Source organism: Nasonia vitripennis, chromosome 2, assembly GCF_009193385.2.
Source record: "Nasonia vitripennis strain AsymCx chromosome 2, Nvit_psr_1.1, whole genome shotgun sequence".
NCBI lineage: Eukaryota > Metazoa > Arthropoda > Insecta > Hymenoptera > Pteromalidae > Nasonia > Nasonia vitripennis.
In genome coordinates this window covers 2,475,163-2,500,715 of record NC_045758.1, presented here as the reverse complement: position 1 = coordinate 2,500,715, position 25,553 = coordinate 2,475,163, and the positions used below count along the sequence as shown (strand labels likewise).

Here is a 25,553-nt window from a genome sequence, read left to right as displayed (position 1 = left end):
ACGTCAACAAAATCCCCTGGACAGCAGCAGTTGCACGGCGCGCGACAGCTAGAGGAAAGAGCAGGAGCCGCCGTCTATATGTCCTGTCGGTTCCGCAAGTGAGGAGCGAATGTCTCGGTGCTGCTGCACTCGCGCAACGAAATAACGAATAAGGGCCTGACAATGCGTCCACCGTCTGCGTAATATCGGTCTATAGTGCAGCATATCAGCAGATACCTGTACACCTACATATCCGCATCAGTGTTTCTGTTTCTCAGCTCTCTCTAGCCGCAGTGTAAATTAACATTCCTTGACAATCGCTGCCCTGGCGAATAGGATAAGTTACACGTCAGTTGGCGAGAGCAGCCGCGTTAAGAAGAGCCAGGAGGTAAACAGAATGGTGTGAGATTGCAACAAGCTGAATGACAACGACGACGACCACCACCACGGACAGGATGGCGAAGTCCAACTGCCCGGGCGGCGGCCTCTACGTCGTCGAGGGCGAGGTCGGCCTCCTCATGACGGCGATGCGTCGAGGCGTTCGCTGGTCATCTCATTCGCACCAGGTCAGTGTACTTATTATATTCCCGCGTCTTTAATCGTTCAGCTGACGGACTATGATTTATGTATCCCTCATTTCCGGGAACCGCGACAGGTGGATCGGACACTTGGATCCGTCATATGGTAGACTCTCGCGGTAGACCACATGCTCCGTTGATTTTGACAAAAATAGAATCAACGCAGTTTGTAAACATACGCCACAGTGTCCGAGGGTCGGAGGGTTGGGGGAGAGAATAGTTTTACGATGTCGGGGGGGGGGGGTGGATGCTGGAGACACTTTTACGATGACACTGATGTTATGGCACGGTTGAGAGACTTTCGCATTATAGCGACACGATTTTTCTTAGAAAGTATTTCGAGAAGATGTTGCTTTCGTAGAGTCTTTGTTTGCAACGGATATTTTTAGGTTTTCTTTAGCGATTTTGCGCCAAAGAGTGATGGGATGATAAAATTTTCTACGGTAAAAATTATTGACATTGCACATGATCAGCAGGCTTTTTCTCACGAGTAGCACCTTGAACTTTGACCTATCATTTGCTCTCTTAATGCATTGTTTGTTAAAACAAACTATTTTCGATTAATTATTTTACAGGATGAAGACCAAGATGGGCTGATGAAAGGTCTCTCAACATTGAAGGAAGCCTTAAACGAAGCCAAAAATTTATCTCAACTGGAACCAGGAGTTTTTATGGCTCCTTTTTTAGAAATCATTCGATCTGAGGAAACGACAGGGCCTGTTACTAGTCTTGCTTTATCAGCTGTAAATAAAATAATATCATACGGTCTCATTGGTATGTCATTATGGTATTGACATTTACATCGTTTTGAATGGAAGGAATGCATATTTATTTTCTACTTGTCTTTGTAGACGCTGAGCATCCTGCTATTGCACCATGTGTCGAAGCTATAGCAGATGCAGTAACCCATGCAAGGTTTGTTGGAACCGATGCATCTGGGGATGGAGTTGTTCTTATGAGAATACTTCAAGTTTTAAGAGCACTTGTATTATCACCTCCAGGGGACAACCTATCGAATGAAAGCATTTGTGAAATTATGCTTAGTTGTTTTAGGATATGTTTTGAAACTCGTCTTAGTGGTAAGTTTAAAGGATTCCAAGTTTTTAATAAAAGTTTGTGGTGAAATAAATTACATTTTTTGTCCATGACTTTTCAGAATTATTGAGGCGGACTGCTGAACACTGTTTGCGAGACATGGTACAGCATCTTTTTGTGAGATTGCCTCATTTTGCAGATGATACCCGAGGCCTTCTGAGCATGAAAGTAATTATATTAGAAATTTTTCAATAATATTTCAATAAGTTATTTCGATTATTGAAATTTTTTTTTTTTTTTTTTTTTATAGAAAATGAGAACTGGTAATATGGAGAACACCAGAAATAAATCTAAAAAGAGCAGCAAAATCCATTTAAAACCAAAGTCAAAATCAAATTTAAATGAGATTGATGATCCAGAAGCCCAACTTCTGAGTCCAGTGGAAAGGGTCAAAGTTAGCCACTTAGCCACCACACCTATAACACCTGCTGGAAATATTGTTGATATGCAAGGTTCTCTTAATCAGATTACACCTGACAAAATTAATGATGATAATAGTGATAATAAAAATAAAGAATTAAAGAGCGAAACTATTAAAGATGATAGTAATAAGGATAGTGCAATAGTAGAATCAAGTCAAAAAGAATCAAATTTATCTAATGAAACTGATGTATCGAAAAACGACAGTGAAAATAAGGTTGTATCAGACAATAACAAGGAATCACAAAGTCCCAGTACAGAAATTAAACAGTTGTCTGAAGGTCAAGTAGAAGTCAATCAGCTCGATAATAAAGTTAGTTCACCAGTATCTGATTCTTCCATAAAACAGAATTTAACAGAAAGTCAAGGTAGTTATTTTGGTATATCATTTATTCATACAATTTTAATATTATAGATGTTATTGCATTTTATTTATTTTTTTTTTATTCAAGATAATCAATTGAATACAGAGGACAAAAGCAACCATTATATACAGTCTCCAACAGGCAGCGTCGAAGACTTATCGGTTGACGACGCGTCAAGTATGAACAGCGTGAAAGTACCAACTGTTAAGGTAGACGGTGAAGCAATGGAGGAATATGTAAATTCTCAAGGCGTTCGATTCATGCCTGTGCAGCAGCATACTCCTTATGGTTCACTATGTATTCGGGAGTTATTCCGATTCTTGGTTTCTCTGTGCAGTCCTCTTGACAAACAGAACACTGAAATTATGATGCATTTGGGTTTGAGTCTTTTACAAGTAACTTTGGAAGTGGCAGCTGATGCTCTATCTAATTTCCCATCTTTGCTTGCGCTCACTAAAGATGACTTGACACGAAATCTGATTTTGGTAAATTAAAAATATTAAAACTAGTGTTCGACAACAATACGGTCTTAATAAACCCTTTTATTTTAGTTATTAGGTACTGATAGGTTATCGATTCTCGCTGCCAATCTGCAAGTGTCGTTTTTACTTTTTGAATCGCAAAGAGAGCACTTAAAATTCCAGATGGAACAATTTATCGTTAAACTAATGGATTTAGTTAATTCAGATTCGAATAGAATAGCATATGAGCAACGAGAGCTCGCGTTAGGTAAGTATGCTGTTGCTGTGCTTGTGTGATTTTTGTTTTGTATTATATTTTTATTTTGTTTACCGTTATGTAGAAGCTATAGTTCGATTGTGGAAAATTCCTGGTTTACCTGCAGAATTATTTGTAAATTATGATTGTGGGTTGTATTCAATAAATTTATACGAGGAAATAATGAAAATGCTCTCAAAGGTACTGTTCAATGTAAGAATAATTCTTCATCTTTATAGATGTTTGATAACACGCTTTACAGTATCATTAATCATTTTAATTTTTTTTTATAGAATGCTTCTGCATTAGTTGGGAGTATGTACAGTATGCAATTCATTTCCTTGGATGCTATTTTCGCGTTAATTGCTGGAATAGAAGCAAGATGCAAAGGATATACGGATATGTTAAAACCCTCGAGACATAGTGCCTTGCCAAATCTTCCACCTCGTGATGAATTAATGGATACCAAGGCTAAGAAACGAGTGAGTTTCTTTATAACTTACTCAGTGCGGTTTACTTTGTAGTGTAATTTTACTTATATAGAGCAAACATTATTCTAGTGGTTGGCTATTGGCGCCGAAAAATTCAATGAAAATCCACGGGAAGGTATTGCCAAACTAGCAGAACATGGACTTCTGGGAGGAACTCCCGGGCATCCCGATCCAGATGAGATCGCTAAATTACTTCGGGAAAATCCAACATTAGATAAGAAGGCTATTGGAGAGTACCTCAGTAAAAAGGAAAATACGAGTATTTTACATTCTTTTGTCCATAGTTTTAATTTACAAAACACTCGCATCGATCAAGCCGTTCGTCAATACATGGAGACTTTCCGACTGCCCGGTGAAGCACCACTTATTTCTTTGCTACTCGAAAAATTCGCTGAACACTGGCATGTAAGTAATAATTTGTAAAATAAGTAAACGAAATATGTTTGACATTACTTAACATTGAATTTATGTTAATCAGGAAAGCAATAATAGGCCATTCGCTTCCGCTGATGCTGCATTCACTTTAGCATATGCTATTATTATGCTTAACGTTGATCAGCATAATCACAATGTCAAACGACAAAGTAATCCTATGACTGCGGAAGAGTTCAAAAAGAATTTAAAGAAGATTAACGGAGGTGCTGATTTTGATCAGGACATGCTTGATGAAATATACGTAGCCATAAAGTGCGTGTTTTACTAACTTTTTATTTTCCAAAAATAGTTTCGTATTCCTCTAATTTTTTTATTAATTTCAGGAGCGAAGAAATAATCATGCCGGCTGAGCAGACGGGTCTTATAAAGGAAAATTATTTGTGGAAATGTCTACTACGAAGAGGTGCTAGTTCAGAAAGTTTGTACATAAAAGTCTGCGATTCTGGCGAATTTATCGACAAAGATTTGGCGGAAAGAGCTTGGGCACCTATAATCAGCGCTTTATGCCGGGCCTACGACAAAGCTCCAGATCGTACGTTACAGCGTAAAGTTGCTCAAACATTCCTTAGGTAATGATGAAAAAATAATTAAAGTATATATGATTTAAAATTGTTCTTACATAAAAACTTTTTCAATCTCTGAAACAATAGTTGTGCGGCAATAAGTGCGCACTATAACATGACCAGCGATCTGGATACTCTAATAGTCAGTCTCTGCAAATTCACTGGCTTGGCAGCCGGCGGCCAGCCCGATCAGGTCGTCTTGAAGCTCGGTGGCAGTGGTACCTGTCAACTAGCCACGCGAACGCTCTTCAAGATCTGTCACATGCACGGTGATGCATTACGAGCCTCTTGGAAGAACATTGTCGACTGTCTGCAGATGCTCTATCGAGCAAAGTTGTTGCCTAAAAACTTGACCGAGGGCGAGGACTTTCTCGATCCTTCGGGTAAGGTCAGCCTAATTAGGGAACCTACAACACCAAAGGCTCCGCCTGTTGAGCAGGGTATACTATCAAGTTTGTATTCATACATTGCTTCGGATACGTCGAAAACACCGCACCCTGCAGAAGCTGTCGCTAAAAAGCGGGCTTTGGAGTGCGTGGCACATTGTTATCTCAAACAGATCATCGACGAAAGCAAGTTTCTCCAGGTAATACTTACCAACATTTTATACCTTGGATGAACAAATTTAAAGCTTTTTATGATTTGAACATTCATTTCACGGCTTTGATTGATCGTATTTTTACTTTGGAACTTTAAATTGCCTTAAAATGACGAAAAAAGGTACTGTTTGCTGCTATCTATTCGGTATAGTGTGCTCTAATGCTTCGTGAAGGTAGTCTAAAAATAGACGTAACATCTGCCGGAAAAGTGACGTATTTAGATGCCTCGTAGTCTATATCTTGAACCACTGTGTCATGACGGGCATGAATCTTCAGTAGTATAGTGGTCAGTATCCCCGCCTGTCACGCGGGAGACCGGGGTTCGATTCCCCGCTGGAGAGATTTCTTTTTTTTTATTATTAATTGTTATATGAATTTTTTAACTTAGTTATGCGATTGCATGAATAGTTCTGTATTTTTTGGTGATTTTTTCTTTATTTTTCGATGAAAACCGTAATATAGGTTGCATGTTTTCAATTTTCAATTGATTGTAGTCATGAATTTGTACTTCTATTATTTTTAAACGGCTAACCATATCGTATTTATTATTTGATAATAAAATAATATATATTGTTTTCTCGTAGGTGGAATCTTTGCGTCCCCTAGTGACCGCTCTAGTCTCAGCAAGCTCGTCGGACGAAGGCACGTCGGTCTTCCTACTAGAGCAACTCCTGGATGTAACCATTCAGAACCGTGATCGAGTAAATTGTATATTGTCAGTTATCCAAGGTCACCTTGATATTCTTCTTACCACTGCGGCCAGAGAAAATCACCCCTACTTGCTCGAGCGCGTCACTGTGGGAATGCTGAGATTAGCGATACGTTTGCTGCGAAGCGAGGAGTTTGCTGGTACCGTTCTACCACCACTTACACCTCTAACGAATCTGCCCTCGAGCTCGGTACCTCCTTTAGCCAGACAGATTGCTTTTGGTCTATTTGAGCTGCTGAAAATTGGCGCGGCGAATATCCACAGTACCGAAGATTGGAAGGTTGTGTTCAATTTACTCGAGTGTGCTGGTGCTGGCGCGCTGCAGCCTAAGCAAGTTTCTAATGCCGTTATGGATGAGACGAACCGCAGCAAGTCACCTGTGAGTTTTGTAAATTATTCAAAGCTACCGTGTCTGGCCAACACCATCTGTTACTACTCTCATTTACAAATTTTTTTTTTTAGATTCTTGATCCTAGGCCTATAAGCCCGGTTCCCGAGTGGGTTTTGGTTTCACCAACGGGCACAGAAGCTCCACTGCCTGTAGCCGCCGACACCATAGTCCTAGACCGTGATCTACAAGCCCACGATCCCGCAGCCTTGGTCAAGTGCTGCGAGAGCTTGACTTTTCTGGTGCGAGACGTCGCTCACGTCACACCGTTCAACTTTGAGATTTGCGTACGCTGCGTGAGAACCTTCGCTGAAGCCGTGCTAGTCTCGGCCGGCAAGCGCAGCAGAGTCCATGCTTCCACTGAAGAACCGGCTAACTATCAACAAATGCCTATACAGCTTCTGGATCTTATGCACACGTTACATACCAAGACGGCACAAGTATTCAGATGGTGGGCAGAGGAGAACAATAGCGAGGCTGCTAGTCCAAATACCAAAAATGTCATAGCCACAGCTTCTCTTTGGCCACAGGCATGGCGTCCGTTGCTTCAGGGTATAGCTAGACTGTGTTGCGATTCAAGGCGAGCGGTACGTGCTGCAGCTATCACTTCGCTTCAGAGCACGTTGCTCGCTCACGATCTCAGCCAGCTATCAGCCGTCGAATGGTCTCAGTGTCTAGAGCAGGTGCTATTCCCATTGTTGGCTCAGCTGCTTGGACCTATCGCGGCTAACGATCCACTTGCTGTCGAGGAGACGAGAGTTCGAGCTGCCATGCTTCTATCCAAGGTAGCCTTCAGATGAAATATTTTTAATCGTTAATTCTAAAACAAATAAATTTTGAATATTAATTAAAAGCATAAATTAAAATTGTAGGTCTTCCTGCATCATCTCAATCCCTTGCTGACGCTTCCGGGCTTCCTTCCGCTCTGGCTCACGGTCTTGGACTTACTGCGCTCCTACATGCACGCTGACAACAGCGAAAACCTCTACGAGGCGATCCCCGAGTCATTAAAGAACATGCTTCTGGTGATGGCGTCGGCGGGAGTTCTTCAACCGGAATCTTACCTGTGGACGCCGACATGGCGCGCTATCGACACCTTCCTACCCAATCTGAAAGCTGAGCTCTTCCCAGAACCACCAGCACCTCAAGCGGCGCCTCCCTCACCCCCGCAATCACAATCACCCACTAGCCAAGTAACTTCTCCACACCAGGGTGCGGGTGTTATAAGCCTCGTGGATCAGCAACAACCTTCTTACCCTAAACCCATTCCCCCTCAACCTGAAGATCAGCAGACCTGCAGCAGCCCCATGTCGCAATCACCACCGTCGGATACGAGCATACTCTCGACTTCTCCAAGGTTACAAGAGATCCCGCAGCAACAGCATCAGTATCAACAACAGCAACATCAACTACCAACGATGCCGCAGCCCCAACCTGTGACACCTGTTAAAATAGTCCTGCCATCGCTCGTTCTCGATCCTGGTAAGGAGCCTCAACAGGTTATCACACTCGTCAACCAGCCACCGCCCAGTGTCTCGAGTCCTGTGGCTGTGCAGCCACCAACCGCCACACTTTACAGACCGCATGTGCAAGAGCAGCAAATTCAACAAGAGCAGTATCATCAACAGGTATACCCAGTGGAACTGAATGCTCAAGATCAGCAGTTGTCCAGTGTCTATCAGTCGGACTATAGGCAGCAAACAGTTAGCATCAAAGAAACGAGTTCGCCCACCAAGCACCAATACGCGCATCTGCCTCAAATGCAGGACTTTCAAGCCGCGGCGTACGCAGAGTCGGTTAAAAATGCAGCTGCGGATGGCTCAAGTCAAAACCAGGTAAGAAACAACGAAAATAATGAAATATCAAAAAGTGCTTTGCAATTTGATCAAATAAATATTTTTTTTTTTTGTAGATAACATCGGCAGCAGATACCACGACAATTTTCAACTCTGCGGCGTACTTCAGTGAAGATCCTGCGGCGGATCGCCTCTTCGTCGTGACCAACCCTTGACTATGTACTGTACATTCTTCGTGTATATTGTATCATATGAATTCCACTATGTCGCATAGTCATATCGGAACGGATGTCATAAAATTACAGGTGTGATAAAGAAATGAGGATAAGAGACAACAACGTCGCACGTCAGAATCTTTGGCTTGTATATTTGGCATGATGATATATGCATATTATATACATCATATGTAATGTGCATATACATACTACATATAATTAATAATAACGTTTATAACAGTTATTTCTCATGCGTCTTCATTTTCAACTAAAACATACAATTCACAAGATTCGACTCTAAACAATACATTTCTTTTTCATATTCTTTCGATACGCAGTTAGTAACATTAAAAAGTTTTTGTTTTACAAACTTCATGGATCATTGCCGAATCGCATGATCATAGTAAATGCGCAACATATATCTCTTAAGAACTACACAATTACATATCCAAGATTATACGCGTAAAAATCTTGAAGAAAAGAAAAAAGAACGCAGTAAGAGAACTTCTATTAAGGCACCACGATTACGGGCATCGACGAAAGCGAGAAAAACGAGTGTATATACACAGAAACATATATCAACAATAATTTATACAGATCATCGGTGGAGCCCGTGCTTTCGTCGTTCTGTACATCATCGTAGAAAAAAAAGTAACTTGGAAGTCTCCTCGAACGGCGTTAAGGCACTACGCGTCGCTGCTTCTTTTTCAGCGAGTCGCTTCTCGCGCGCTTACATATAATTTTCCGAAAACACAGCGCACCAGCGGCAGCGGCGGCTATTAATACAACGCCCTGAACGGGCAAAGCGTCTTTATGAATCCTGGCCTTCGAGGAGCCTGAGCGTGAAAGAGAGCGCGCGACTTGAACAATACGAGCCAGATGCGCCGCGTGTGCTCGTGTATAAAAATACAAAAAACGAAAGAGAGGGAATAAGATAGGCGCCTGCTTCGAGGGAATCGTAATTCTTTTAAAGGGACACGTGTCGAGATTGTTTGACGCTGTCGTGAAAATTTAAAAACACGTCTTTAAAAATAAACCTTGCGATCGTGATTCAACGGGTTACTGCAAAGCAGATGACCGAAGCAACGTTTGCTTGTAAATAGCTTAAACGAAATCATGTTTTTCCGTACTGATGGCCCGAAGCGCTCGACTCGCGGCTCTCAAAAAGAACTTACGATTCGAATCGATTTGCAGTCTAAAAGTTACATAGCTACTGGACGCGCCTACAGTAGTAGCCGAGGGTCTTGCACTTCTCGCAAAGCTGCTGCGGGTGCACCTTGCTCTGATCCGACACGTCCAGGCCGTCAGGCTTCTCCAGGGGCCTCTGAAACCATACGAGTAAACAGTGATGCATATATTTTCTTATTAACATTCTCGTGCTATTTATTTGTCTCTATCATAAGGTTTTTTAATCGAATTTTTGTTATGAATTTTTATCGTGGATAATCATTACTGTCGCCGTTGTTGTATGTTTTATCTTGTAGATATAATATATACATGTAGTTACATTATTAACATTATTTTATTATTATTATTACCACATCGCGTTTTCGCGTAAAATTTATTTTACTCTTTTACAAGAGGTGTTTAATTTTAGTTCAATGAGTTGTCAATAAAAGTAATCATGAAAACCAAACTTTCTTCTGCGTTCATTATACTAATCATTATAACTCTCGACGCGTTCGACTATATAAATTCGGCGTTCTACCGCGAAAAAGAGTCTGCAAAAAGCCACTCCGGGCCAAAAGTTCGTTCGCCAGGAATTCGCGCTTTCTCGGCTTTGGCGCGTCCGAGGCCGGGGAATCGAGCGGAATTACGCGTTATAATTAGCTCCTATGCGTTTACCGAATCCTCGCGGGACGTCCCGCTTTATATAATTCGCACCGCAGAGAAGCAAATGACCGGTTTGTGCTGGTTTCTTTCGATCGTATGTACAGTTTTTTTCACACCACTCGAGTGTTTTGAGGATGCGTCTGTAAGTGTCAAGTGCAGTCTTGAGATCGACCGAAATAGAACCGAAAACGGCCTTGTTGTGAATTGATATACGAAATTGGCGAAAATATTATAATACGTTGTATCCAAGCCGATGGACTGAAGGCGACAGTGATAAAAAAAAAAAAAAAAAAAAAAAAAACAAGGTCACATTGTTTACTCTAGTTTTAGAGTACTTTTATCTAATCTATTCTCTATTTTAAAAGTTAGCATGCTCTTTGCAGAATAGACTTATTCTATAATTCTTGTATAATAATAGAGAAGCACCACTCTGAATATACCGACCTGCTTGTGTGGATAGACGTTAATGTGACATTTGATGCATTCCTGGCCCATATTGGCCCAGCTATTGCCGGACATCCACTTGCGCTTGCACTTCGGGCACTTGTACTCGCCGAAGCAGCGTTTTTTGCCCTGGTAAGGCGTCCGTCCTTTGCCCTTCGGATGCGCCTGCAACAATTTCTTCTTTCAGAATGAATCGACTATAGGTAAAATATAAAACTCGATTTGTATTATTTTAGCATAAAAAATTGCCTAATCGTTTCCCTCCTCACGGTTATAGAAACTCGATTCTCACAGGGAGGCGCCGTGTACCCTATAGGTGCTATACACACACACACGCGCGTGAATTGAATTGGGAGCGTCGAGGGTGACGTCAACTCTCGCGGAGATGTCGGACAGAGATGCGTGTTTGTTGCTTCAATTAACGTTCAATTGGAGCGGCGCGATGATCTCTCGCCGAGAGCGAAATGCGACTATAGATGTTGCACGCGATTTTTCAAAGGTATATAACGACGTTCGCGTAATTATTAGTATTTTCTCACCTCCTCGTTATTCTTATTTTTGTGTCTGCTCGACGATCCGATCGTCAGAGCCGCCAAGCCCGCGTTCAAGTCGAAATTCATGTTTGAAATCGATGCGATCGATGCACTGTTAATCGAATAAGCCTGTCAGTCCCTCTTATATTATTGCCTTATCTGGCAGATATACTATCCACTGCGGCTTATGCCGTTTAATGGCTCGATAGAATCGCGCATAGCGACTCCTATATAAGCAACGAGATTAACAACGTCGCGAATGTTATTGTTTAATTCAGATCGCGACAGTTGACGAGCTCAAACGTGTTCCCGTGTCTGAATAAAGCCCGAGTTTGGATTCCGTTTCTTTAAGTGACGCGTGGTTATTTACATCATAACGATATACAACGTATCTCGTTATCAAAGAGCGATAAGCGAAAGCAGAAAAGCGACACGCGTATCTGTAAATATAATTTCAATTGTTTCCGCCGCCAGAAAGAAAACGGAATAATGCCGCGCAAAGAACGCTATATAAGTATATATCAGAGTCTCGGCACGGTGCCAAAGTTTCGAATGCACGTTTAGCGGGGCTCGTTGATGAATTTAAAGAAATCGAAAAACACGCGCAATTCCTTGGGATAATCGACTAAGTTCAAGGTCGCTCGAGACGCAGAAGAAGAAGAAGAAGAAGATCATGTTGAAAATTCAAGTACCTTGGGACAGTCTCGAATGTAGTGATGCCCGGCCCAGAAACAGGCATGGCACATGTAGTCCAAAGGCGGCCTCTTCGGTGGTTTCTTCTGGACGATGAGCAAGTCTCTGAAATAATCGGCGAGATCGGTTATGCTGTCGGTTAGGCTGCCGCCGTAGTGTTTCTGGTCAAGGCGGTTGCTCGTTGGGCTCGGTACGCTTTGCTGCTGATGCTGTTGCTGATGCTGTTGCTGTTGCAGCGCAGGCTGGAGGTAGTTCCCTTGGCTCTGGGACTGCGGGAGGCTGCCCCATCGATTGGACAGGAGTTTGCTCTGGAATGAAAGTGACTCGTATGTATAATACGCGAATGTTCGAGAGTGACATTTCATGGTGTTCCATTGCTGTACCAACCTGATCGGTCGGCCGATTGATCGGCGCTTGATTCTGATCTTCGATAGCGAGGTACACCCAGTTGAGTATCTGGGGCGAGTAGTGCGACTGCTGCAGCAAGCCATTGTCCTGTTGCTGCAGCTGCAGGTGAGAGATCTGTTGTTGCTGCTGCTGCTGTTGATGCTGCTGCTGCTGCAGGAGCTGGTGGTGACTCGGAAGGGCTCGAGGTCGGCAAGCAGCCATCGTCCTCAAGAAGCCCGCCCTATGGGCTCATCGGTGGGGATCTCTTGGCTGCGACAATAAAAAAAAAAAACGTGTAAACGCGCGTTGGAAGAGGAGCGAGAACTGACGGTATGCGAGAGTGGAATGTCGCGCATTCGCGCAAGCACGTGGATCCATCGTCGCGGAGCTTTCGGTACGTTCTTTTAATATTCAACAGCTGCGTGTTTGACAGTCCAAACATTGCGACGTCCTGTTTGAAAACGGAGCACAACACCACGGCGCTGAGATTCTGTTTAGTCTATACCGAACACGACACTCGTGCCCCGCAATGAACCGGCATTTTACAACCTCTCGAGCTTTCCGAACAATGAAATCTCAATAGTGTCTCCACCTCGTAAAAGATCGCCCATAGCACAATCTTTCTCTCTCTCTCTCTCACACACACACACGCGCGCGTATTAATTTACGTTCCCAGAACGAGCAACATCAGCTCCTTTGTCTCCCCCGTGGAGTATAAGTAATAGGTGCCGAGAGAAAGAGAGAGAGCTTGATCAAGTGCGTCCTTTATTATCGCGACGCCGATATATATATGTGTGTGTGCGTATACAGCGAGTACGTACCGATATGCGATTCTTTATCTGAAAGAAGAATACGACACCGGACGCGACGACGATTTGCATCCGAGTTCCCGGGATTTGCATAGCGGAATTTTTCTTTCTCGACTTTTTCGATAATGAGACGAATTTCACTCTCGACGAACGCGGCTACTTAGTGTATACTTACGTTTCGAGGAGGAGACAAAACCGAGAGGAAAAAATTCAGGCCGTCAAAGCTTCTAATAAGAAAAATAACGACACTGCAGCGAACTTACGCGAGAACATCCGTTGTTTTATCAATTAAAGCATCGAGATATTCCTATTGGCTCTAAACTCGCTCGCTCTTTACTCGAAAGCTCGATCGGTTCGTACGATATTTTCGAAAACTAAATTTTCTACGACGTACTTCTTTCCGCAGATCCCCCGTCGCTTATCCCTCACATGTATATATGCCACACTTCACTTCACTGTACAGCCACTATATGATAGAAGAAAAAAAGCTTCGTCGCACTTGGTTCGTTGATCCGGACCGTGACTTTTCGGCTGCTGCGCTGATCTGCGGCCGGAGGAGCGCGAGCGTACAATGCGCGAGTCAGGCAGACGCCCGCAATGGCAAAGACCCCCGCCATGTGGTGCCTCGTCTATTTCAGCCTTACTCTCTCTCTCTCTCTCTCCTTCTCTCCGTCTTCTTTTCCAAAGGCCGAGATCGCCTTTAAATGCGTATACGTATACGTGTGCGCGCGTATTAACACAGTGACGCGAGTGTGTTGGGCTTGCCTCTCTGATGCGCTCTTGTGTTTCTTTCTGAGAGAGAGAGAGCCGTTTCTGTTCTCCGAATGCGTGGGTGTGAGCGAACGGCTTGTTTTTGACGTTTTCCGATGGATTTTCGGATTTTCTTCTGTATTCACTTTGGAGCTTTCGAGACGGGTCTCTTCGATAACACATATGTTCAAATAATATCCGAACGCGCCGGTTATTTACGTTAAACCAAAAGCCGGAGACTGAAAAGTTTATTTATAGGAGCAGCAGTCAACTTTTCACGTTACCATACACTTCGTCCATGTTTTATACTCCGTGTACCACTTTTCCTCCAAAAGTTAATGTTGCTACGTAATCGCGAGCCGCAGTTTCTCGTGAAAATAGGCGCGAAGCGGGTAATCGGTACTATTACTTATTGCTGTCGGTTGAGGACGTGCGTTCTATAGACGGACGAGAATATCGTTCGGAGCTTTTTCCTTCGCCGTGACGCTCTTAAATATAGCCATCTCTATTTCCATCCTACCTTTTACATAAACTTTCCATAATCGTTAACTTGAACTCGGAAACTCGTCGAACGAAAATTCAAATTATCACAACGTACGAGTTAAGGGCGAAAAGCTGCGCCGATAAACAAACGAAAACACGTATATAAGCGATCCCTTGATATCTATATACCGATGCTCGAGTTATCTTCGCGGAAACGCGACACAGGGCTCGTGTGTTGTTGTTATACGCATATTCACTATATGCGCTGCTGAGCCGCGGATAGAGAAAAATCGTCGCGATTAAAAATGAATTATCGAAAGATGAATATTCAATCAAGTGTTCAGTGCAAACAAAGCAATTATTAAAAGCGATCCCCATTTATATACACCGCGTCACGCATCAATTGGTCGTCGCGAATGTTTTCGCGAGTACGGCACGTTTCGCACACGCGACGTTCTTTCAAAGCGGCATATAATAAACGCGACTCGGTGAGTACGTATATTATGGCACACACACACACACTCTCGATATACGTATAGTATAGGTGTATCGAAATAGAAGCAGGTATTATTACTCTCGAGTCGTGCGGCTGGCTGCAAAAAGTTGGAGAACTGCGCCGAAGTTGCGAGTAAATGGGTCAATGGTGGATCCGCATGAAACGATTGTGCTTTACGCGCGATTTTCCTCGCTCACTTTTAACGGTCCGTCTGCGTATGTTTCTATCCTCTCGCGAAGAGATTTTCCCATCTGTATATCGATCTTACATTACTCCGCGGAGATATGCACTTTAGCCCTCCCGAAATCCCTTATCGCGCGAAGCTCAGCCGCGTATATCGATTAAAAATAGAAAAGCTCGACTTTCGACCTTTGAACTTCGCGGCGTCAAGGATAATATGCACGCAAAGCTCTCCCGCGCACGTATCCCCCAGCTAAGTTCCATGTTTGCCGCCCTTGCGGATACCGAATTCTAGTGCAGGGGCTGTAAATGAACGAGATAAGATCGCGGACGAGTAATTGACTTCGTTACGAGCGTCGTTCTCGACTTATGTTATAGTTAATTCGTACAGACGGTTACTTGCTGTGCTTTCGCCTATTTTTACTAGTATACCGTATACTTGCACCGACACCTTCGCAGCCACGCGATGATCTCTCGGGTATATAATAAGGAGACAAAGTTCAAAAATAGAAATAACCCACTTCGTGTAGTCATACACGTCGTAGTCTATTAGGATAATAAGACTTTCGCCGACTGTTTGCGAAGGTCGAGCTTTTTTCCGCAATCCGACCTTTTGTCATGTGCTTTTCGCGAAAATTCGATTAATCAAGCCGAACGACGACGTTTCTCTGCTGCTCGCGATCGCATGATACGATTAATGAGAGAAAGTTTCGTTGCACGATCTGTTGTTTTTTTTTTTCTTCTACGTCACCGGAGATGCAATAGTTTAACCGCTGCGCTGACGCGTTTGCCGCTTTTAATTTTTACGTGTACAAGGCTGCGATCGATTAAACACGTGCGCGAAAAGTTGGGATGTGCCTCGTGTGGAAAAGGGTGTTTCTCTGTACGGAGAAAAAGTTCGGGAATATAAAGCTGGCAGGTGTTCGTTAATTTTTCTGTAAAAGTAAATGGTCAAAGCGCGCTTTGGGGATGTTTTAAAATGCTGGGGAAAAGCTATTTTTCGTTCTTGATAAAAAATTTCATAACTACCCGATCTAATTTAATCCTCGAACTTTGGGAAAGTTTCTCCGTGCACAGAGCGTATGCGCTTTTGATCGGGCAACTTTTGAAACAAAGGTCGAGAATTCCGACCTTTACATTGAACGCTATATGTTTATACCCGCAGTTAATTCGTTATACACGGACAGGCCGACGCCAAGACATATATACTTTCTCAAGTTTAACGATTCAAAAACGAATTGGAAAATTTTCCGGTCACACGATATATTTCGAACCATAAAGCTCCTCTCCCTTTTTCTCCAAGCCGTAGCTATAATTACGCGCTGCTCCGGTCGATACTCATCGATGACAGGGGAGAGTCGTTCCTTCGTGCACTCGTCTCTCTCTCTCTCTCTCTCAGTCTTTCGCTCCGTGTGTATATATGCCCTAAACCTATATAACAACTTGGCGATCGTATAACTCGGCGCGTGTGCACTGCACTGGCTTATTTCGCAGTTAGCTGGAAAATACCGGCCGTTTCGAGACGCTAATATACTCTCTTTCTCGGATAATCGCGGCTGTTCCCCGAGTTTCCATTACCAACGCTACTTAAGCTCTGCCAAGTTTGGAGCTTGTTGTCCGGCTGGTTTTTCTTTCTTCTGCTCGAGCTGCTCGAGTTTGTACAGCTTTACGTCGTGGGACGTAGAGTAAAGCTAATTTATCCTGTTTGCTTCGAAAACGGATTTAGCTCAAGCAGCTCCGATTTAGATTTCTCGTCTAACATACCCCTTATTGACCGATGATTATCAGAGCTTATTACGACGTCAGTTTAAGCGAGAATCCCTGCGTCCTGATTCTACTGCTTACTATAGCAAGTTGTACGCGTAAAAAGACGTCCGTATCGTAGATTTTTCATAGCCTGCTCGCGAGAAATCCGATGCTTTTTTAATGGCCAGAATCGAAAGCCACGAGATAATTCTACCTCGCTAGTGTATAATTCAACCTTATCAAACTCCTACACCCACCTTTGTCACAATGACTCACATAGTGTCCGTTGCACCTCCTTAGCTATGCTCAACCTACACGGGTCGCATCTAATCTCCTTCTTCCCTCGCTTATACATAAATACGGCGCATAAAACATCCCAGCACAGCTATACACACTCGTATACAAGTATACAGTCGACGGCGTTTAAAGGGAGGCGACGTCGCGGGGGAGACAATCGATAGGCGTTTATATTTTTGCCATGGAGAGAGCGAGCGAGGAGGGATGAAGAGCTGAGTTTCCTCGAGCTTCGCCGCGTGACTAGTGCCTACGTAATAGTGGCGACCGGCGCGCATCCGTCGATTTTCCACCTGAGAAATAGCGACTCGAGGCGAACGACAGGTAGTCGTCTCTGCCGAGCCGTTTGGGTAAGTTCAACGCCTGCGTGAGAGGCCTAGTTTTGATGTTACATCCGCCGTACGACGATTTGTTTATTCTTGAATCTGATGGTGAAGTGAAAAAAGAGAGTAAGAGTTAAGTACGTCGAGTGAATTGTGAATCGATAGACAAGAGGAGAAGTCGTCGAAAAGGAGGATGCCCGCACTGGCGAGCTTATGGATTAAGGGCGCTCTCGATGAGCCGACGTCGCGTGTCTACTTCAGAAGGAGGTACCTGTGCCTGCTATGCCAGCTTTGCATTTTAGCTTTTTTTTTTTTTCTCTCTCTTTTCTGTTATGTGCCCGGCATGAGAAGTTCTACTTGTGCGCTTTGTGCTGCTTAGCGATATCGAGGAGAAGAAGTTTTTAAGCTTTTCTTCTTTTTTTTTTCTTTCGGTTTGTCGGAGCGATTGAAGATTCACGAGAAACAATCTTACTTTTTTCTCTGCGTTTATCCGAGTAAGACACATTCGAACATCCAAATTCTACAAGTGAACGGAGATAAACAAACTGTCAAAAAGTTAACCTACGCTATTTTAATTTTTTTACTTCTTTCCGCTATGATCGTTCAGAGTTTCGAAGGACTGAACTAATAACAACAATTGTATCCGACTCATACAAATAACTGTACGGCGATAAAAAAAATTAACGAACAATCTTTACACGTTGAATTCATAGACTCCGCGCGCTACTTATTATTAATACGCATTTATGGCCGACGAGTAAATAACCTATTTATTCGAAACGACTCGATATACTCATAAACTCGATGCCTTCCTTTCCAAGCGAATTCGGGCCGCACAGCCGCAAATAAATCCGACAAAATCTTAGGCTTCATCAGTGACGCAAAAGAGCAATGGATAAATACGAGAACATCGAAGTCGTAGGCGAGGGTAGCTACGGCGTCGTTATGAAGTGCCGACACAAGGAGACAGGCCAGGTCGTGGCCATAAAAAAGTTCCTCGAATCCGTGGACAACGTTCACGTGCGAAAGCTCGCCTTTCGCGAGATTCGCATGCTCAAGGTGAAGCTCTTTTTGATTTTTTTGAAATACTTGGTATAGAAAGAAGAATAGCGAACGAGTTGAAAACGTTGATTGGAATTTTCAGCGATTAAGACACGAGAATCTAGTCAGTTTGATCGAAGTCTTCAGAAGGAAAAAGCGCTTTTACCTCGTGTTCGAGTATCTGGATCACACGATTCTCGACGAGCTCGAGGCGGTCGGCGGTGGTCTCGGCTTGGAACTTTCGCGGCGACACATTTTCCAAGTTCTTCGAGGCTTGAATTTTTGCCACAACAATCATGTGAGTGCTCATTGTCCCTGAAACAACATTTATAATTGATTCGTTAAATAATTGCATGGCGAGCGAGTATAATGAAAAAAAATCGCAGCATTTCATTGCGTTTGAACTACATGAACACACACAGAGAGAGAGAGATTGAAACAAGCTTCTTTATTTTTATCTCGTGACTCGGATATACACATATCGCAGGCAAATAAAGTGCCGTAAGTGCATTGACTGTTCGTTGACACGGATGGATGCATCTGTCGCGTAAGCATTATATCGAAAGCAGTGAATGACATCGTTGTGTCATGCATATCGCGGCCTAAATAAAACAGCTTTGCACACTGCCGATTATACCTTTCGTGTTCGGCCAATTTTCTAATGCTTTTTTCACATGTCAATGCTCGATAAATTTCGAATTTCATTCGTTTAAAAAAATAAATATAAATTACGTATTAAATTTCGTTTCAACGATTGCCCACAATACAGTCATGTAGTTGAAACGCCGAGACGAATTTAAATGTTATATACCTGAAAAAACCGATCGCTTTCCTTCCCCAGATAATGCACAGGGACGTGAAACCGGAGAACGTTCTGGTCTCGCCTCACGGAGTGATAAAGCTCTGCGACTTTGGCTTCGCGCGCATAGTCACTGGTCCCAACGAGTCGTGCACGGACTACGTGGCGACGCGCTGGTACCGGGCACCAGAGCTACTCGTCGGCGATCCTCGTTACGGAAGAGCCGTGGACACGTGGGCTGCGGGCTGCCTATTCGCCGAACTGCTGACGGGCGAGCCATTGTTCCCCGGGGACAGCGACGTCGATCAGCTCTTTCGAATCACAAGGTTACTCGGTGAGTCGAGCTCTTGTGGTGAAGTTAGAATTGAAAAAGGATAACCAAATTCGAATAACGATTACCCAGGCGGACTCTGCGGCCGGCACCAGAGTCTGATGAACCGCAGCAGCAACGGTCGCAGCGAAGCCCGAGCCCTGCGCAAGGCCAGCATCGAGAGCCTGTCCTACAGGAGCTCCTCCGGTCCCAACAATCCAGGCGCCGGTATCCATCGCGGCTCCAGCGGTGGTCTTCGCTCCCTCCGGGCACTGCTGCCCAGCTGCAGCAGTACCTGTCTGGATTTCCTCTCCCAGTGTCTGCGCATGGACCCGGAGACCCGGCCCAGCTGTGCCAATCTCTTGCAGCATCCTCTGTTCATGCAGGACTGCTTCGCCGAGAAGTTCCTGCTCGAACTCAGGGATTACGTCGCCCAGGAGGCTTCGGAGAACCCGCTGCTCCAGATGAGGAGGGATGAGGAGAGGAGGTTGAGTGTCCTGTCGCTGGAAGAGCCTCAGAGGATATACAGCGGTGCCGCCAGGTGAGTCACTGGAATTCAAAGAAATTTTATCGATTTAAGTACTTGAAATGTAGGATGAATAAAATTGCCGATCCTCCGCGCTTCGTAGGTGGCACATGAAGCTGATACCCTCGATGAGCCACGAAAAACCAGCAGATCACTCGGACACCCCTCACGACTCTCTGAACCAGGCTCTGCGCAGCCGGGGAACGTTGGATCAGGAGAACCACAACCAGCAGCAGCAGCAGCAACTACAAAATAATCAGCAAATCCAGAAAAGCAACCAGCAACGCAACCAGCTGCACCTGACTCGACCTCGAGAGTTATGCTTCATCGGGCCGAGTACCGTCGCACCCAACGCCACGTACATCCGACGACTGGAGCACAAGGGACTCCTGCCAGCCTCCATGGAGACCAACGGGAAATTCACTTTGCCAGCACTGAGAGACCAGCAATTGAAGGCTGCCGGCTACAAGAGGACGAAGCTCGACCTGTCGTCGCAGATCGCGTGACGTTCGAATTTTCGATGAATATTTATTTAGTATCTTTCGGTCGTCGATAGATTTGTAAATTGAAAATTTTTAGTTAAAGTGTAAAGAGGCGCAACGTAGACTTTTTTTTAGAGCGAATACAGACTAGAACGTTTTACATTGGAAATTCATTCCTTGATTTTTCGGTTAATAGCTGAAGTATTTGTGTACCGATCTTTTTACGGCTTTAAACTATATCATATCGATGGGCGTATACATATAGCGAACATTAACGCAAAGTGTTTTTAGCTCTTTGTAAATGGACCTTGTTTCAGTGTATACGTTATGGTTGATACGAGCTCTTGTTATAGCTACTGCCAAAGGTATATGGAAGAATAGTAAAAGAATATCCCAGCCGTTGAACACTTGTAGAGTCTATAACGTTCACACGAAGTTAAAAGTTTATAATATTATTATATAGTGATGTATAAGGGATACGAGTCGGCGATGTAGCAGTTAACGAATGTAAATAACACGATGTTTTATCCAAATTTTTATTTGAATAAAGAGATAAATATTCACTGACTAATTCTTTTGTCATTTTTTTATTTTATTTATTATTTTCTACACCTCCGCAAAAAATCGTATAAATGCGGTACAGTGATCTGGCGCAACTTTTGTGAATATATATATATATATATATATATATACTTTACATCGTTCAGCTTACTTTCGGTGCCAAAGAGCGTTCGACGATTTATGCAAATTAATGAAACGCTCGAATTAAAATGAATTGAATCGCGCATGATCGATAACCTTTCCAACAAGTTCAATAGCACTATCATTGCTGCGTAGCTATGTGTGCCAGCTTTTTTCGCAAAAAAATTCCGAGCGTCATATGCACATCATTAGGGAAAGTAATTTTTTATTTCATTTTATCTTCGCGAAAAATTTCAACTCGTTGCGCGCGAACGAAAGAGAAAAAACGCGGGAATCCGAGCCGCCTCGAATCCCCCATCAGTAAAAAGATTCCACTTTATAACCGTTATTGCCATCTCTCGCTGCTCTTTACCCCTACCATTTGCCATTTGTATGTTTCAGCTCGATATATAGATTGAATCTTCAAGAAACATCAAGACGGCAGTTTGTTCTAGTTTATTCTTTCGACGATTGTCTGCACTTGTCCAGTGTCGTTACAGTGCTATCTCGGTGCACCTCTGGAATAAAGTCGATTCGCCGAATAAAAAAATTAAATAAATGGATACCAAGACGAAATTGCGGGAATTGGCTGTGGAGCTGTACGACGTCGGAGCGATCGAGTACGGGGACTTTGTCACAAAAGTGGGACTGAAAACTCCGATTTACATCGATTTACGAGTCATAATATCCTACCCAAAATTATTGGTGAGTCGGTGTTTAGAAAAGGATAAGTGGCAAAGTAGTGTAGTATGACTGCATCGCATATCTTGTGTAACAATTCTAGTGGGGCTTATCTCGGAAACGTGTACTATACGTGCAGTGCATACTATATACATAGTGCGTGACGTAAAATTGACTCGTCGCGCTTTATCATAGAAATTCGAATTCAAGTTCATCAACGTGATTCACGATTATCCATGACTCTTCCTAGAACGATAACTGATTAAAAAATCATATTCTTTTAAAAGCAATGACTTTCTACAGCTTTCGTATTACACTATCTGCGTGTATAGATATATGTGTATACTATTGTTAATTCTCTCACGATTCCTCAACCAGGTCCAGATATCGAAAATGCTCTGGTCCCTCATGGACGATCAGAGCCAATACAGCCACATCTGCGGAGTCCCCTATACGGCTCTGCCCATCGCGACGGTCATCTCCGCCGAGACAAACGTCCCGATGATAATCCGCCGAAAGGAGGCCAAGTCCTACGGCACAAAAAAACTGATCGAAGGTGTCTTCGTTCCCGGCGATACCACAGTCATCGTCGAGGACATCATCACCAGCGGTTCCAGTGTCCTCGAGACCGCCCAAGATCTGATCAGGGAGGGTCTCAGGGTTGGAACAGCTCTGGTGATCGTCGACAGGGAACAAGGCGGCAAGAAGAACCTCGAGAGCGCGGGTATCAAGGTCAAGAGTCTCTTCAAGATTACCGAGCTGATGCAAGCTCTGATGGAGGCGGAGAGACTGACACCGGGAAGCGTTAGTGTAGTCACGGACTACATCAGGAAGGTGGAGGCGCCGATAAAAGACCGATAAAATCGGCGAGTAAACATCTTCGAACGTGTAAAAAGCAGCTTTGTTTCTTCATTTACACAATTACATTTTTCAATGCAGTCTCCGATCCACGTCTGAGCCAGGACTTTGCAACACGAGCCAAGTCAGCCAAGAACCAGGTGGCCTCGAAGCTGTTGAAACTCATGGCCTCGAAGAAGACGACCATCTGCCTGGCCGCGGACTTCACCAGGACCTAGCCGGTCCCCACATCGCTGTCCTCAAGATCCACGTGGACATCGTCGAGGACTTTAGCAGAGACTTCATCGCGAAACTCAAGTCCCTGTCCACGAAGCACAGCTTCCTGCTGATGGAGGACAGGGCTTGTACAGGATCGCCGAGTGGACGGACCTGATCACGGTGCACGCGGTTACTGGTAAAGGCATCCTCGACGGCATCAGAACCGGCTGGGACAGGCTTACCGATCAAAGAGGCCTCTTCATCGTCGCGGAGATGTCGTCGACTGGTGCATTGACAACCGGTGATTACAGCAACGCAGCTACAGCTATGGCGAAGGACGACGCCTCGGTGGCTGGGTTCGTGTGCCAGAAGAACGTCTTCAGCGATCCTGGACTGGTACAGCTGACACCCGGAGGAGTCAAGCTGGTCAGGTCTGAAGATGATTTCGGACAGCAGTACAACACGCCCGAAGATGTGGTCAAATCCGGAGCTGATTTGGTAGTCGTGGGCAGAGGAATCACCGAGGCTGAGGACAAACTGCAGGCAGTTTTGCAGTACAAGAAAGTGCTTTTCGAGGCTTACGAGAAGAGGCTCCGCAGCAACTGAAGTTGAAGTGACGCGGATTTGGATTTTTCTAAAAGACTGCTGTGATCGAATACCTTTGATTTTAGTTAAATATTAAGTTATTAGATTAAGTTTCAATTTATCGGAAGATATTGTAGAATGGAAATTGCAGTGTTTTTGTATTCAATATAAAAGAAGATCGCGCTTGTATTAAAACTCACGAGACCAGAGCAACTTGTCGCGATACCACAAAGGAATATGAATATCAGCGTTATAAACAAATTACGCAACATAAGCGTCTCCGAGTATAACCCAAGCAAAAAAAGTTATCATATTCTGTCGCCTAAAAAGCTTCCGACATAGGTATACTCGCATGCGCCAACGTCTTCACGAGCGAGCAAAGTGTCAACTTATCAGGCCTATACCGCGTATGTATATATACGTTATAGACAGTGTTTTCCCACGGCGCGATAAAAAGGGAATTTCAACACCCCGAGCGCGTCAAATCGCACGAGTTCGTTCCACTTTCGAATGGACCACCAAGGGAGTTCGATCGCAAGAACTGCGCTTTTTCTCGGCTCTCTCAGTGCGGCAATAGCTGCCGGAAGATAGACTTGGTAATTTAAAATCAGCTGCGAGGTTAGATTTTCTACGCGTTCGAATCGCCGGCTTTTTGAATTTTCGAGCTTTTCTCGCGGTGACAGCGCGCTGACAAGTGGACGGGCTGAGAACAAATTTGAGCGACTTGTAATAATTTTTTTTCTTGTAAAAAATGTCGGTGTTTAAAATTCTGAGGCCACTTGCCAGTCAGTGGGCCTCCAGAGGACTGCATACAACTAATAGAGTGTGAGTATAGCGAAAGCGTGCGTGTAAATTTGTTTTATTATATAAAATTGTCAATGTCAATTTAGCTGCGATGCTGCAATCATCGATGGAAACGGTGTAGCAGATCAAGTACTGGAGGAAGTCAAGGCCGAGGTGGATGAGATGACTAGAAATGGTGAGAAAAGGCCAAAATTGATTGCTATATTGGTGGGGAACAATCCTGCCAGTAAAGCTTATGTTGGCAGGAAGGTAAAAGCTGCCAAGACTGTTGGAATTGAGAGTGAAACTTTGAGATTCGAGGACAGCATAACCCAGGAAGAGCTTCTGCACGAGGTACAAAAGTTGAACGATGATCCCACGGTTGATGGCCTTCTGGTACAGCTACCAGTACCGGAGCATATTAGTGAAAGAGAAGTTTGTCAAGCGGTCACACCCACCAAAGATGTGGATGGTTTCCACTTGTCTAACATTGGTAATCTGGCACTGAACAATAAGGGAATCATACCTGCAACTGCATTGGGAGTCAAAGAACTGATTGTCAGATCAAAAATACCTACTTTTGGTAAAAATGCCGTGGTTATTGGCAGGTCAAAACATGTTGGTTTTCCAATTGCTCTGTTACTACACTCTGATGGAAATGGTGACTAAAATTTCAATGCTAATTAAGCAAAAAATGTTCAGTCTTTCGACGTTACTCAATTAAAATTTATGTTTTCAGGTGAAACAGCTGGTCTTGACATGACAACCACCATCTGCCATCGCTACACACCACGTGTTGAACTTGAAAGATACACAAAACTTGCAGATATAGTAGTGGCATCTGCGGGAGTCCCTGGCTTGGTTACCAAAGAGATGATAAAGCCAGGAGCTTGCGTCATTGATGTTGGAATTTCGAGAATTAAGACTTCTGAGGGTAAATACAGATTAGTGGGTGACGTTAACTATGAAAGTGTTAAAACTGTGGCAGGACACATAACACCAGTGCCTGGTGGCGTAGGGCCTATGACTGTGGCAATGCTAATGAAGAATACCCTCTTTGCTATCCGATTGAGAAAGAGCTTGGAAAATAAATAGTATTGACATCTCAAGTATTTCTCAAAAAAGCTTATTTTTGTATTTATATAGCTATACTAAAACCACAAACATATGTACAGATTAAAAAAAGTTGCGCAAAAAATAAAAAAAGTTTTCTAGAATACTTATGGGTCAATTTATTTTACGTAAACAAAAAACGTTTCGCGCAATTTTACTTGTAGGTTATCATCCC

General features: G+C 43.7%; 4 protein-coding genes, 1 non-coding gene and 1 pseudogene across 17 annotated transcripts; 5 read left to right on the top strand and 1 right to left on the bottom strand.

Annotated features, from left to right (window-relative positions):
* The first annotated feature begins 1 nt into the window (after position 1).
* LOC100116646 (Golgi-specific brefeldin A-resistance guanine nucleotide exchange factor 1) lies at positions 2-8,594 on the top strand. Of its 2 annotated transcripts, none has more exons than XM_031923265.2 (17): positions 2-545; positions 1,133-1,331; positions 1,409-1,636; positions 1,714-1,820; positions 1,903-2,440; positions 2,525-2,922; positions 2,989-3,166; positions 3,240-3,355; positions 3,448-3,636; positions 3,715-4,050; positions 4,124-4,332; positions 4,404-4,649; positions 4,731-5,229; positions 5,827-6,330; positions 6,414-7,124; positions 7,212-8,174; positions 8,252-8,594. In XM_031923265.2, the coding sequence occupies exons 1-17, from the start codon at positions 402-404 to the stop codon at positions 8,348-8,350; spliced, it is 5,664 nt and encodes a 1,887-aa protein (XP_031779125.1). In that variant the 5' UTR covers positions 2-401; the 3' UTR covers positions 8,351-8,594. The 2 variants fall into 2 exon arrangements, with proteins under 2 accessions (XP_031779125.1, XP_031779124.1); XM_031923264.2 differs by having other exon boundaries at positions 3,240-3,367.
* On the top strand, positions 5,512-5,583 carry TRNAD-GUC. Its single transcript has one exon. It is a non-coding gene; the product is annotated as a tRNA-Asp (tRNA).
* On the bottom strand, positions 8,476-19,490 carry LOC100116603 (zinc finger CCHC domain-containing protein 24). 9 transcript variants are annotated; one of them, XM_032597185.1, is made up of 6 exons: positions 19,174-19,490; positions 18,529-18,677; positions 12,241-12,510; positions 11,853-12,161; positions 10,628-10,792; positions 8,476-9,674 (listed from the first exon to the last, which is right to left on the bottom strand). In XM_032597185.1, exons 3-6 carry the CDS (start codon positions 12,460-12,462, stop codon positions 9,561-9,563), a joined length of 810 nt encoding a protein of 269 aa, XP_032453076.1. In that variant the 5' UTR covers positions 12,463-12,510; positions 18,529-18,677; positions 19,174-19,490; the 3' UTR covers positions 8,476-9,560. The 9 variants fall into 9 exon arrangements, with proteins under 9 accessions (XP_032453076.1, XP_032453075.1, XP_008209403.1 ...); XM_032597184.1 differs by lacking the exons at positions 18,529-18,677; positions 19,174-19,490 and adding an exon at positions 13,225-14,800; XM_008211181.4 differs by lacking the exons at positions 18,529-18,677; positions 19,174-19,490 and adding an exon at positions 13,444-14,800 and having other exon boundaries at positions 10,628-10,804.
* Positions 12,090-21,050, top strand: LOC100116571 (cyclin-dependent kinase-like 1). 3 transcript variants are annotated; one of them, XM_031923293.1, is made up of 6 exons: positions 12,090-12,179; positions 18,143-18,380; positions 18,466-18,660; positions 19,204-19,495; positions 19,565-20,012; positions 20,101-21,050. In XM_031923293.1, exons 2-6 carry the CDS (start codon positions 18,213-18,215, stop codon positions 20,501-20,503), a joined length of 1,506 nt encoding a protein of 501 aa, XP_031779153.1. In that variant the 5' UTR covers positions 12,090-12,179; positions 18,143-18,212; the 3' UTR covers positions 20,504-21,050. The 3 variants fall into 3 exon arrangements, with proteins under 3 accessions (XP_031779153.1, XP_016837137.1, XP_016837136.1); XM_016981648.3 differs by lacking the exon at positions 12,090-12,179 and adding an exon at positions 17,249-17,588 and having other exon boundaries at positions 18,188-18,380; XM_016981647.2 differs by lacking the exon at positions 12,090-12,179 and adding an exon at positions 17,338-17,588.
* A 528-nt stretch (positions 21,051-21,578) lies between these two features.
* Positions 21,579-25,484, top strand: LOC103316642 (bifunctional methylenetetrahydrofolate dehydrogenase/cyclohydrolase, mitochondrial). 2 transcript variants are annotated; one of them, XM_032597179.1, is made up of 5 exons: positions 21,624-21,865; positions 22,220-22,707; positions 22,781-24,307; positions 24,373-24,926; positions 25,005-25,484. In XM_032597179.1, exons 3-5 carry the CDS (start codon positions 24,234-24,236, stop codon positions 25,358-25,360), a joined length of 984 nt encoding a protein of 327 aa, XP_032453070.1. In that variant the 5' UTR covers positions 21,624-21,865; positions 22,220-22,707; positions 22,781-24,233; the 3' UTR covers positions 25,361-25,484. The 2 variants fall into 2 exon arrangements, with proteins under 2 accessions (XP_008209398.1, XP_032453070.1); XM_008211176.4 differs by having other exon boundaries at positions 21,579-21,865; positions 22,220-24,307.
* LOC100116537 lies at positions 21,719-23,724 on the top strand (annotated as a pseudogene).
* Positions 25,485-25,553: the final 69 nt, after the last annotated feature.

Bases quoted from the DNA above. Each gene is read 5' to 3' on its own strand.
- LOC100116571 (XM_031923293.1), top strand. From the start codon at position 18,213: ATGGATAAATACGAGAACATCGAAGTCGTAGGCGAGGGTAGCTACGGC. The intron at 18,381-18,465 runs GTGAAGCTCTTT...TGGAATTTTCAG, and splicing joins GCGAGATTCGCATGCTCAAG to CGATTAAGACACGAGAATCT. The intron at 20,013-20,100 runs GTGAGTCACTGG...CGCGCTTCGTAG, and splicing joins ATATACAGCGGTGCCGCCAG to GTGGCACATGAAGCTGATAC.
- LOC100116603 (XM_031923299.1), bottom strand. From the start codon at position 12,462: ATGGCTGCTTGCCGACCTCGAGCCCTTCCGAGTCACCACCAGCTCCTG. The intron at 12,162-12,240 runs GTTGGTACAGCA...CTTTCATTCCAG, and splicing joins TCAATCGGCCGACCGATCAG to AGCAAACTCCTGTCCAATCG. The intron at 9,675-10,627 runs GTCGGTATATTC...GTATGGTTTCAG, and splicing joins ACGTCTATCCACACAAGCAG to AGGCCCCTGGAGAAGCCTGA.
- LOC103316642 (XM_008211176.4), top strand. From the start codon at position 24,234: ATGTCGGTGTTTAAAATTCTGAGGCCACTTGCCAGTCAGTGGGCCTCC. The intron at 24,308-24,372 runs GTGAGTATAGCG...ATGTCAATTTAG, and splicing joins CTGCATACAACTAATAGAGT to CTGCGATGCTGCAATCATCG. The intron at 24,927-25,004 runs GTGACTAAAATT...TTATGTTTTCAG, and splicing joins ACTACACTCTGATGGAAATG to GTGAAACAGCTGGTCTTGAC.
- LOC100116646 (XM_031923264.2), top strand. From the start codon at position 402: ATGACAACGACGACGACCACCACCACGGACAGGATGGCGAAGTCCAAC. The intron at 3,368-3,447 runs GTAAGAATAATT...TTTTTTTTATAG, and splicing joins TCTCAAAGGTACTGTTCAAT to AATGCTTCTGCATTAGTTGG. The intron at 5,230-5,826 runs GTAATACTTACC...GTTTTCTCGTAG, and splicing joins ACGAAAGCAAGTTTCTCCAG to GTGGAATCTTTGCGTCCCCT.